Source organism: Chelmon rostratus, chromosome 13 (assembly GCF_017976325.1).
Source record: "Chelmon rostratus isolate fCheRos1 chromosome 13, fCheRos1.pri, whole genome shotgun sequence".
Taxonomy (NCBI): domain Eukaryota; kingdom Metazoa; phylum Chordata; class Actinopteri; order Chaetodontiformes; family Chaetodontidae; genus Chelmon; species Chelmon rostratus.
The window spans coordinates 13,894,347-13,906,012 of NC_055670.1; the positions used below are offsets into that span (position 1 = coordinate 13,894,347).

Sequence of the window (11,666 nt, forward strand, 5' to 3'; positions counted from 1 at the left end):
AATGATGAAATGACAAACCATATAATATGCCATATATGTGATAAGGGAGTGGGATAAAGCATAGACGTTGTGATTAATAAATGTGGTTGCTGGCCAGAGTTTTGTTTTTTTACTTTAATAAGTTATGTAAAAGTAATAATGCATACAGTCTATTCTTATCTTTGGAATGGATGTATACATCAGAATTCTGGGTTTAATCCTTGTCTCCTACAAATTAATGGATTTAGGGTATTAAAAACGGTGGCGTCGTTGTTGCTTGCATTTATTAAACAATACTCTTCCATCTCCCTCTGATATTATGTGCTACCAGTTCAAGAGAAGAAAGAGACGAAGCCAGAACTGAGCAGGCTTTGTGCTGTGTGTTTAGCTCAGGGGGGCGGTTACATAAATCCAGGTGGCAGTTATTTTTACATAATACATTTGTTATGAAAATCCCCCAAAATCAGCATTTGCTACATCTCTGTATAATTTATATGAATGCATCTTAATGAAGAGGCATTATAGTGTCTGTTGCATTTGCGCTTTTTCTTACGATACACTGAAGATGTGATGTATATGCAGCATCCGACTGTGTTTAATAGTCAATGACTCTGTAACGTGTTTGCCATCATCCGATGTCCTTATCTCTGTGCTATTGTCAAGCCTAATAAGTGCTTCTCTTAGTAACAGCACATTCATCTTAACACATTAGCTGCTCACAGCTTCCACCGGGTCGCACGACAATTATTTAAACGCTTCTGTTTGTAGACTGCGGCACCAATACGCTGGCCGTTTTACTCATGGATTTTTGTCTGCACCGCAGGTGTTAAAAGGTTTCCCTGAGTGCCTGCAGGCAGATATCTGCCTTCACCTCAACAGGAATCTTCTTCACAACTGCAAAGCGTTCCAAGGAGCCACCAAAGGCTGCCTGAGGGCCTTGGCCATGCACTTCAAAACCACTCACGCCCCTCCTGGAGACACTCTGGTCCACAGCGGCGATGTGCTCACCGCTCTCTACTTCCTGTCCCGCGGCTCTATTGAGATCCTGAAAGACGACATTGTTGTAGCCATCCTGGGTAAATACAGTCCCTCGTTGATCATTGTGTGCAGTGTTGGGAGAAATGGAATTGGGAGCAATTCTACATTTGTCAGTAACAAAAAATGTAACTTATGCCTTTTTCAAATTATATAACGTGATTCAGTTACTGAAATTTAAACAGGCTTTTTAGTTGTTACTTTTGTCTTATGTGAAAATAGTGCACAACTGCAGAGGTTTGCAGATAAACACAGTCTGTTCCCTCGATATTCTGGTTTATGATGGAATGTCACCTGACCTGACGGTGGCGCGAAAACAGTTCAGGCAACGTTATCTTGCTTTTCTTCGTAGTGATTGGTTCTAAGATAAACTGAAGAAACTTGTGTTCATCAAATATATCATCATCATAGTAACCAAGATAATACAGAGAGCTTACAGGTAGGAGGTCAAGTGGTTGCTGCCCTCTGGTGGTCGGGAGTATTAATAACTTCTATCTCTACAGCAATATTGAGTACAATAACAGATCGAATTTGATAGTTGTCTTGTCCCACACTGTCCAACAGCAGTACTAAAAAAATACAGGTACTGTAAGTTGCGCGTTAAACAAAAATTGAAGCAGATATTTAAAAATGCAAACGTTGCTTTCCTGAGTAACTAATTACTTTTGTATGCAGTAACTTTTACAATAATTAAATTATATATGTTCAGAAATAACTATTAACCATAACTAATTACTAATTTTCAGCAACTCTTTGAGCCAAGACGATTTTTGTTTGACCTTTTTGCCGGTGTCCATCCTCTGTATCACTGATGTAGCGACTGTTCTCAAAACCTCCACCTACAACTGTAAAAGTCACCTCCCTGTTGTACCGAAGATCTCTCAGCTGATTGTGTGTTGAATGTCAGCGTCAAATCTGTTGAGAAAGAAGACAAAACTTTTGTTCTTGGAAAAGGAAACACTACTTCAAAGCCTTATTGTTCTGAGCGCAGTGATTTTTTTTTAAGCAAATCTGTTGTCCATCCTATCAATAAGCTTTTTGCTTCTAATGAAGTAGGAAGCACCAACGAAAATCTTTACTAAAGGCTTTCTTTTAAGAAAATCTGTAGAATATGTGCTTAAGGACGTAGGAAATAGCCTTTGCCTGTAATCCACACATGGGTGTTCACTGTTGACTTTAGTGAAGGATATTAATTATGTAATTTGCTTTGATTGATTGAAACATTTGAATTATTGATCGAGCTGACCTCCCACTCTGCCCAGGATGCTTGATATTTCCAAATATGTGGAGATGCTGCTGTCACAAGCTCAGAGAGTCAGAGAGGGACAGGCAGCGCAGCTTCCCAGTGGGCACACGTTATTTTAACACGGCGATATCAACAAAGAAGCGCAGCATGACTTGTGTGCACATCGACGAATTAGCTGTTATAATGTGAGTCCTTGAGTGAATAATTTTCAAGTCATTACAGCAGCCAAACCACATCATGTTCACACATTTTGACAAGGAAGGCAAGGTGTGCCTGCCGCCCCCCCGTTCCTGTCCTCCGCGCAACAGGGCTGTTCATGTGGCAGGTTAACGCTGACATTTCTATTAAGTGACTCCATGAAAGGTTGTTTGGCGTCTTCAGAGAACGCTGGGAAATAGCTGCCACTTTTGTGACAGCCCAGGGAAATGAGTTAAGGCTGGAAAATAGAGATTATAAAAAAGGGTAGTGAAAGACTAAAATGAGGAAAAACAATTGCCAGCTCTTAATTTATTAATAATATTTTGCTTAGTAAGATAGTGATACTGAATACTCATTACTCTTATTAGAATAATATTTATCTTTTTCTTCACGGGTGAACCACAACCAGGTGCTACAGGCCAAGCCTGGATTAAACTTGCCATTATTCATGAGATGAATGCTCTCCAAAGCTGCACCTGACAGAATGGGGTTTAAGCTTAGCAAAAGCTGCTGCATCACACAAAACCCATTATTAACAAACACACTGGAAACGTCACTGATCTCATGGATCAGCCCATTTATATTGGATAGAAACATAAGGCTCCATCAGCACCATTCGGCTCCGATTTGTTTGCGAAAACTTGAACGTCGCCTGGGCAACTGCCCCCGGCCTCTCACAAGGCCGCGGTCAGCCGATAGCGCTGAAGCATTTTCCTCTAGTAATGGTGCCGAGTTCAAGGAGGCTACGTGCATTGTTCCACAGGTGAGGAATTAGTCTCTCACACTGCCATCCATGCTAATGACTAAATCTCACTAATCTCAGTCCTTGTGCTACGTGGGGGAGAGCTGCAGCTCTCTGTGTGAGGCTCTTCTCCGTGGCAGAAAGGTGTCCGGTGCACGCTGTGAAAGGCACACAGGCTGCCAACATATCATATCTCTTTCTCCTGAACCCCTGCTTACAGTGTTGGCATTTACTGAACCCGGGCGCCAACAAAGGGGTTTTCCATCGCAGCCTTTAAACCAGACCTTAAGTCAGTTATTTGCAAACGGAGCCTTATTTCAGCTTTTATTCCCCAGTTCGAAAACTAAGCCTACGGTAAATTTCATGACTTGAATTTCGTGGCTGAAGAAGTTTGCTGAAGAACTGGCTTCATTATATGATAGCCATTATCCACACAATTTTTTCCCTTTGAAGTACACAACAAGTGTGTCAATCACAATCTAACCCTCCTTTCCCTCCACTTCAAAGTTGCTTTGAGTTAGCAGCTATTCCTCAGTGTAAATAATGGATCAAAGATAGAAAGACAACTGATGCGCAGGCCTCAGGAGAACATCTGTTTGATTTTTATTACCCACAAAAACAAACACGTCTGGTGCCCTTTAGTGGGAGCCTGAGGAACAGCGAGATAGAGGAGTCCCCATAGAAATCATGACATAAATCCATCTCTGAAGCGCACACGCCTACTTGTAAAGTCATCGCAGGTAGAGTCGACATTTTCGCCGTATCCCGGTGAACCTTTGCAAGTCGATTTATTGTCTCTGTGTGTGCTGATACCAGGAAAAAATGACATCTTCGGAGAAATGATCCATGTGTTTGCCAAGCCTGGCAAGTCCAACGCTGACGTGCGAGCTCTGAGTTACTGCGACCTGAGCACCATTCAGAGGGAAGATCTGCTGGAGGTGATAGACATGTACCCAGAGTTTGCTGACTACTTCTTCAACAACCTGGAGCTCACCTTTAACCTCAGAGATGAGTCTGCAAAGGTAGACAATATTAAACTGTTGAAATGGGACCCACATGCTGTTTAATATGTATTCACATTTTTCGTGATTATGGGCTTTCAAAATGGTACTTCAAACTATAACCAATTCCAAAGACGTTGGGACGCTGTGTAAAACATGAACAGAATGTGATCATTTGCTTATCTGTTTTCACATTCACATCTCACATTGCTGCAGCCCTCAAGCCCCCAAGACTGTGATTCAGATGGTGAGGCCACTAAGAGCACCAAACGCCGGATCTCCTTCACACCAGATCTGTCTAAAGGTCAGCAGAGACCAACCACAGGTCCTCTTTCCGCATGCTTTGGAGTTGCAAATTTGTTCTTTGTTATTGTTCACTGAGTGGTACTCCCTGAGGACATCCGTTCCATGTGGAATACAGTACAGTGTTATTCCACTGACTGCTGTTGATTGCTGTTCTACAGGGCAAAACAAGGAAGTGGTTCGAGACATGGGGAGAGAGAGGGAGTCTAACCCGTGCCTAAAGAGATCTTCAGAAGTCCTCGGTCCCTCTCCACCCAGTGCCACAGTCCTGGACTCAAATGTTGTTGTCAGAGAGAACTCGGAGAGGAGACCATCTTTTGAAGGTGATATAATTATTTTACTGGTGAATTACAAGTATGACTGTTTTTTGTTTTTTTTGACAAGAAGTCTTAAACATGTGTTGCAAGGTGTTCCTGGTGCAGGGCAAAAGCATAACTGGTGGTAGTGGGAAGCCAGTGCGGGATCATGTCCTTGTTGCTGCAATAGCAACTAATGTTGGAAGGTTGGAGCAAATGTGTGGAGGTGGTGGAGATCTTCCCAGGCCTCCACGGCTGGATTGATTAATAGGTCCATGAGTTAAAAGGCCCATTTCACTCCAACACAGACAATTATTCTATCTCACAAGTTCAAGGTAAATGGTAGAATTACACTGTTCACAGCACTGAGTAATCAGCCAGGAATGTGCGCTTGCTTATATTTGATTGGCCAAAGCAGTGGTCTCATTTAAATGAATGAGAAGGCTGCTTTTTCACGTTGTGCTAATGTTGGTTTAGATTAGAAGTGACAAGCACCACAGTAATGGGACATTAGCTGTTCCAAATTAAGGGGGGAAAAAGGGAAGCATGTAATGGCTGAGTTGAATCACATCAATAGCTTAATATAATTATCATCCAATTATTTTACACAGTCAATAAAAGCCCAACATTACAAGCTTCACTTAGGTGGTTTTTAGTGCATGACTACTGCAAATGTCAGCATCATATTTTACCGCTGTTGTGATACGACTATGACGCAGGCACACACGTAAGAGAGACCTGATTCAATTCTCTTGTCGTTTCTTAGGTCTTTGGTGTGGTAGTTTAAGGTATTTAGAAATAATAATAATAAGAGTCAAAAGTCAGTACATAATACAAGAAAACGGTGGAAACAACAATGATAACGCATTGATATGCAATATTGATAGTGTCTCTTCTATACCAACATGCTTGATCTGCAAACTTAGTCTCTCCAATAAAACAGAAACAGAAGTGGAAATTCCAAATTTCTACTCCCTGAGGAGTCCGGCTCAGACATCTAAAATACGCTACAATGACTGACTGCGATAACCTGATATAGAAATGGCAGGATTTTGTATGGGCACAGCACATCCAACTGACAAGTCTGGCAAGCCAAGTAGTACAAGACAGACAGTTGGGGATGTGGAGGGAAAACTGAGTGACAGACTGAAGCTATTGTTAATCTCTGCTGCTGGAGGGATACAGAAAGCAAGGCAGTGCGAGGGCAAAGGTAAGTGCCGTGCACGGTGAAGACTCACACAACAGCCAACAATGATCCTCGTATCTACACCAATCATCATAGCGGTGCAAACCCACCTGCACGGGCTGCTGCAGCAGATAGTGGAATCGCAGAGCAAACCATCTCTGTGTGTTTAAAATCACAAAAGAGGCTCAACACATATCACCGGACTGCAAGCTGAGCGCTAACATGTGCCCAGGAGAGATAACAACAGTTAGTTTGCTCCTCGAAAACACTGCATTAGCAAATCTCCCAGCACAAGGGGCTTGATAAATTACAACAAAGACCCTACATGCAGCTCTCGTGTAGAGATTAATTACATTCTATTTTAGTGTTGGGGTGGCGGGGGGGGTTTGTTCCGTGATGACGTTGCTCTGACCCACATGTGAGGATGTAAAGCATGCGTGTTGGTTTGGCTCTCCAGATCTGTGCTGTGATAAATGGGCCTGTAAGAAGCCTGCGGACTTCCTGGATGAGTCAGCACAGTTCCATCAGCTGAGAGAGGACGATAACTCTGCCAGCGAAATCACGTACGGAGAGGTGGAGCAGCGCTTAGGTCAGCTTCAAGAGCACTTAAACAGGTGCGTATTTTTAGCGTCAGCATACAGATGCTTGATCCTCATTTGACTTTCAGTAACTATGAATCACCCCAGATTGTGAATTTTACCAGCTTATAAACCAGTTTATGATACAAGTGATGCTATTGTAAGGCACAGAAAGTGTTTTCACAGCTTTGTCATTAGGCAGTGGTGGCCTGAAGGTTAGAGAAGCGAGCTTGTTACCGGAAGGTCCCTCATTAAAACCACTGAGGTGCCCTTGAGCAAGGCCCTTAACCCCGGCCGCTCCCATGGAGCAGCTCTGTGGCCAGCAGATGAGACTGCGGTTGTACTGAGCAGCTTCCAGGTGTGAACAGTGTGACTGTGTGAATGTGATCAGGGCGTTCCTGCAGTGAAACTTCCCTGAATAAATCAAATATTAATTTGATACAGGTCATGTAAACACCATCTTTCAGTTAGTTTTTCTGAATTGGGCCTCATTCTGAATGGAGCATTTTCCAATTAAAACGTGTGGGATATGCTGATATTATTCAGGTTTTGGGAGCATTCTTAGGATATGCATACAGCGCATTCGGAATATGTGTCTCAATTGTGGTTTTACTGCAGTTGGTCACACACGGCCTCTTGCCTGTTTACAGTCAGCTCTTTGTGTTGCGCAGCCAACAGTTTGCAAGGCAGGGATAGAGAAGCACGCATAAAAGAAAGGCGGGAAGGACAAACACACCTGCTTTTAAACATAATGAAAGACTTGGATATCAACTGATTTTTGGATATGCGCAAATATTTCAACGAGACGAGAAGGTGGTTGAACGAATGAAAGACGGAGGCTGTGTTTGCACAGTCCAACAAGGCCGTCAAACGTAAAAAAAAAAAAAAAAAAAACTGGTGGGAAATCAGATGAAACGCATTCTTTTGCTGAAGTGCATTGTTCATTTGTTGTCTCCACCTGAATGGACTCCGCAAATTGATGCACCTGTATTGTGTAGTGATGTGTCGTAACCACCATCAGCTACAACAGGAAGAGCCAGGAGGCACAGTTTAAATTTGGAGTCATGCGCCTCTGATTTAGACACAGCTCAGTTTCAGTTTTAATAATGTAATGTATTGTATACGGTCTGACTCTCTCTGTTGTTCAAACCCACAGAAGTTTTATTTTAAATTTTTGGGTAGTTCCCAAAAATACCAAAGATGCCAAAGATACCAAACATGTGAGACTGAATTTTGGGAAAATGCGTATAAAATGATGCACAAGACGCCTCTGGATGGTGCAGCTGTAAGAAAAAGGGGGAAAGCAAGAAGTAAAACTGGGTGGTGTGGGGTTAAATTCAATGAAAAGTTAAATATAAGTTTTTCACTTTTGACTCACAGGAGCTTGAAGCATGTTTCTAAAGGTGGCTTCTTTCTGTAAATAGCTGACAATTAATATTAGAAGGTCTCTACATAGAATAAAAAAGTGCGACATGTGCCCGGCACCTTGTCTGCACGGTTTATGTAGTAAAAGCAGCGCACGTTGTCTGTGTACAGGAATCATTACAAATCAAATAAGTGGTTGGAAATCAAGCAGGTCTGTGCAGAAATGTGTAAAAGCATCTTTTCAGGCATGACATTTTAATAGTTTTTGCTTATTCTTATTAATTGGCCCACCATTACGTCTTCAGTTGGTGACTTAATGATTATGAAGTGCTTTATTCTTTAAAGTTGTCACCTCCCACACTGGTAAAAGTAAGCTACACTTCCCACCGCGATCACTGGCAATGTGTAGTTCAATTGCCAATGTACATGAGTAGGTGGAGGAAGGCAACTAGCTGGCAGAGGCTGTTGTCGGACTCAGAGTGGGCGGCTGGATCTACTGGAAGCAGGATGTACCACTGCAGAACCGGAACATATCAAACTTGAGAATGGATTGGTACAAAAGGTTTGTTTGTGCGATTTTTTTGCGGAGTAGGACTGAGAACAAACTATTTCTGAATCATCTTTGGAAGGAAACCCACTCTCCAAGCTCAACAATAAATTTGCATTCACGCCACCCTTCCAGGAAGAATACTTCAGCATTTTAGTCTCATTATTTTCTGTAGCGGAGGACAACACTGGCCATACTTTAAACAACACACCTGCAGCCAGCAGGCCATCTGAAATAGACACACAAATGAACAGCAGGTGGTATTTTTAGCTGGAATTATCACAGAGAATGAGAGACAGCAGCCTGAAATACCAGCCTGGCTCATTTTATTTAGCACAAATAAGACATTTTATCCACTGCACTCTACCTGACCTTGTTCTTTTTCCCCTAATGCTAGCTGGCTGCGGGATGAGCAGCACTTCTCTGTCATTTTGTGTTTCTGTGGCTTTGACTAGTCTGAAAGGATATGACAGAGAAAAAATGTTGGTGCAGCATTCTCTTGAACAAAACCACATAAATAGCCAAGAAAAGTTCAGCTTGCTGCACCTGCAATGAAAGTCGACTGCTTTTACTTTGTCCCTAATCAGTCCAAAACTAGCAAACAAGTGCTGCCTCTTTACAGTAGAGCAGCACAATCAACCAAGAACATAACAAATTTGACAATGTCTGTGTCTATTAGAAGCAATACAGGTAATTAAAACGTTATTCAGCATTACCAGATTTTGCCTGATGCCCTAAATATAGAGCTTGGATGAAATCGGCTCATAATGAGATTGACCAAATGAGTGTGATACAGTCATTTCCACAGTAAACGCTGAATTCACACCTCCCACACAAAGCTCATTATCACTGCTAGCAGGAGCAGCGTCTTTTGTCTACTACTCTGGCAGAATGTGTTTCCGTGCGTCTTCATTTGTCCACCGAGGAGCACAAGCTCCATCTAGTGCTCAGCGAGGCGCGACTGAGTGTGTTTCCAGCCATTACGTGATCAGACTTGACAGAATTATGCATTCAGTACATCTTGTGTGTGTCTCATACTCTTTTTTATGCTCTTTTTTAGGCTGGAGTCTCAGCTGATGTCAGATATTCACACCATCCTGCAGCTGCTGCAAAGACAGCCGACACTGGGTCCTCCAGCGTACAGCACTGTGACTGCCAGTCCAGACTATCACAGACCTGCTGTGAAGGTGCAGCCAGTTGCTTTGACTGCAAGCCATTTCTTCAGCCATACAGGAACTCAAGTAAGGGGCTTTTAGGAGGCACAGACTGTTATTGTGGCTATTTTTGCACATGCGTTGTGCATCAGCTGGCTTTTACAATCACCAATCACATTCTCACCAAGTCATCAGTGACAATGAGGCAGTCTGTGAAATCTTACAAGCTCCCACTGCTCCATAATGCTTTGCTGCTACCTGCACCGCACTGCTACTGCTGAATGTTTAGATTGATTAGTCTGTCGGCCAGTGTTTGCCAGAAAGTCTGGACAATCATAGGAAAGAATCATTGAGCCATTATCTGAATTGTGTGGATGACCTCACAGATATGGGAGTCAATACAGACTAAAAGTAGCAGTGTCATGTGTTTTCAATAATAATAATAATAAGACAAAGAAGAACATTATTAACTCAGAAGTCACTATAACAACAGAGAGCCTGTATGGGCAAATGAAATAAGTGAATAAGTGAAGATAAAGATAAAACAAAAAGACAAAGGACACAAATGCAAAATGTCAGCATAAATAAATACAAATAGAAAGAATAGAGGCAATAGAAAGATGCAGTAAAAAGTCAATAAAGTCGTGTTTTTAGAAGTGATTTAAAAGTAGCCTCTGATTGTGCGAGCCTTATCTCACCAGGCAGGTCGTTCCAAAGCAGAGGGGCCACCTGAGGATCTAAGGCTGTCAACTGCCTCATATGGGGTCAACATTTCTGTGTAGCTCGGGTCCAGACCCACACGTGCTCTAAAAGTGATCAATGAAATCTAAAAATCTAAAAAAACATGTGATGTGTGAAAGGAGGGACTTTTGCATTTTTTACTTGATTTATTGTATTTACGTTTTTAATATTATTGCTTTCTTCTGGCAATTCTAACATCACAATTGACAATTCTCATCCAATTCTGAACCTCTTTTATTACTACAAAATACTGAACACTGAAACAAAATATAAATACAGGTCCATTTAGCCGGCCAATAAGTTGTATATATTCTGCCACTCTGCTTTTAGGGCCCCAACCTCAAACTGGAGAGGACCATTCAGGAATCCAAAGACTCTCTGTCGAGCTTGGCTAACATGAACGCACCCATCGAAGACAGCCTTACAGCATTGCTTGTACAAAGACATGCAGAGCCACAACAGCAGCAGCAGCAGCAGCAACAACAACAACAGCAGATCACAGGGCATCAACAGTCTGCATTGATCCTTCTTCCAACTGAAACCTCTTCCACCTCCTCCTCCTCTTCCTCTCCATCCCCCTCTGACTCCAACCTCAACACCACTGGACTCCATAGACCTGTCTCAGACCCAGAGTTTCCAAGGCCATAAACCCTGTGGCGGCACAGTTGTTCTACTACCTGGGTTGTAATGCTGTAATTACTAAGTAGCTGCTTTTTATCGCTATGCAGGCACAGACAACTGCATTGTTAATTTGCAATGGCTTGGTCATAGAAGTAAGATGTTTTTTTTTTTGGTTTTGTTCATTATGCATGTGCATAAAATACTGTTTGCTGCAGTTAAGGATGCATTAGCAAACTGTTCAATCCTCAGTGTAATAACAATGGTTACATATTATAACAGTAGTTCTATCAATGCAGAAGCCCTTTCAAGGACTCTTTTAGCATCGTCATCTTCACAGATTCACATACTCAAAATTTGTATGTAGATGCTCCAACCAATCAGGACAACCTACAACACCTAACTTTGGGTCTAAGCCAGGCTTTGTACTCTAATGGGCTCTGAACCCCTTCTTGTGACTCTGTTGCAACATTTTATGTCCCAACACACACTGAGTGGGCCGCAAGGCTAGAGACATAGCCATAATGACACCACCTCTGTCCTCCTGTTTGCAAATTGGCTCTCAGTGCACCAGTCGCGCTGCATTCACAATTTTATTCACAGATCCAGGTAAAAGGCATGACAACATATCTATCACTACTTGATAAGCAAGAGGAGCTGACTGACCCTCCTCACAC

General features: G+C 42.4%; 1 protein-coding gene across 1 annotated transcript in view; it reads left to right on the plus strand.

Moving 5' to 3' along the window:
• The window catches only part of LOC121615929 (potassium voltage-gated channel subfamily H member 7-like), a 33,440-nt gene extending 22,421 nt beyond the window's left edge, over window positions 1-11,019 (plus strand). The window contains exons 11-17 of the mRNA XM_041950464.1: window positions 803-1,055; window positions 4,017-4,222; window positions 4,418-4,505; window positions 4,666-4,827; window positions 6,444-6,600; window positions 9,537-9,717; window positions 10,702-11,019. Coding sequence (XP_041806398.1) covers window positions 803-1,055; window positions 4,017-4,222; window positions 4,418-4,505; window positions 4,666-4,827; window positions 6,444-6,600; window positions 9,537-9,717; window positions 10,702-11,019 — 1,365 coding nt within the window. The remainder of the gene's footprint in view (window positions 1-802; window positions 1,056-4,016; window positions 4,223-4,417; window positions 4,506-4,665; window positions 4,828-6,443; window positions 6,601-9,536; window positions 9,718-10,701) is intronic.
• The last annotated feature ends 647 nt before the right edge of the window (window positions 11,020-11,666 follow it).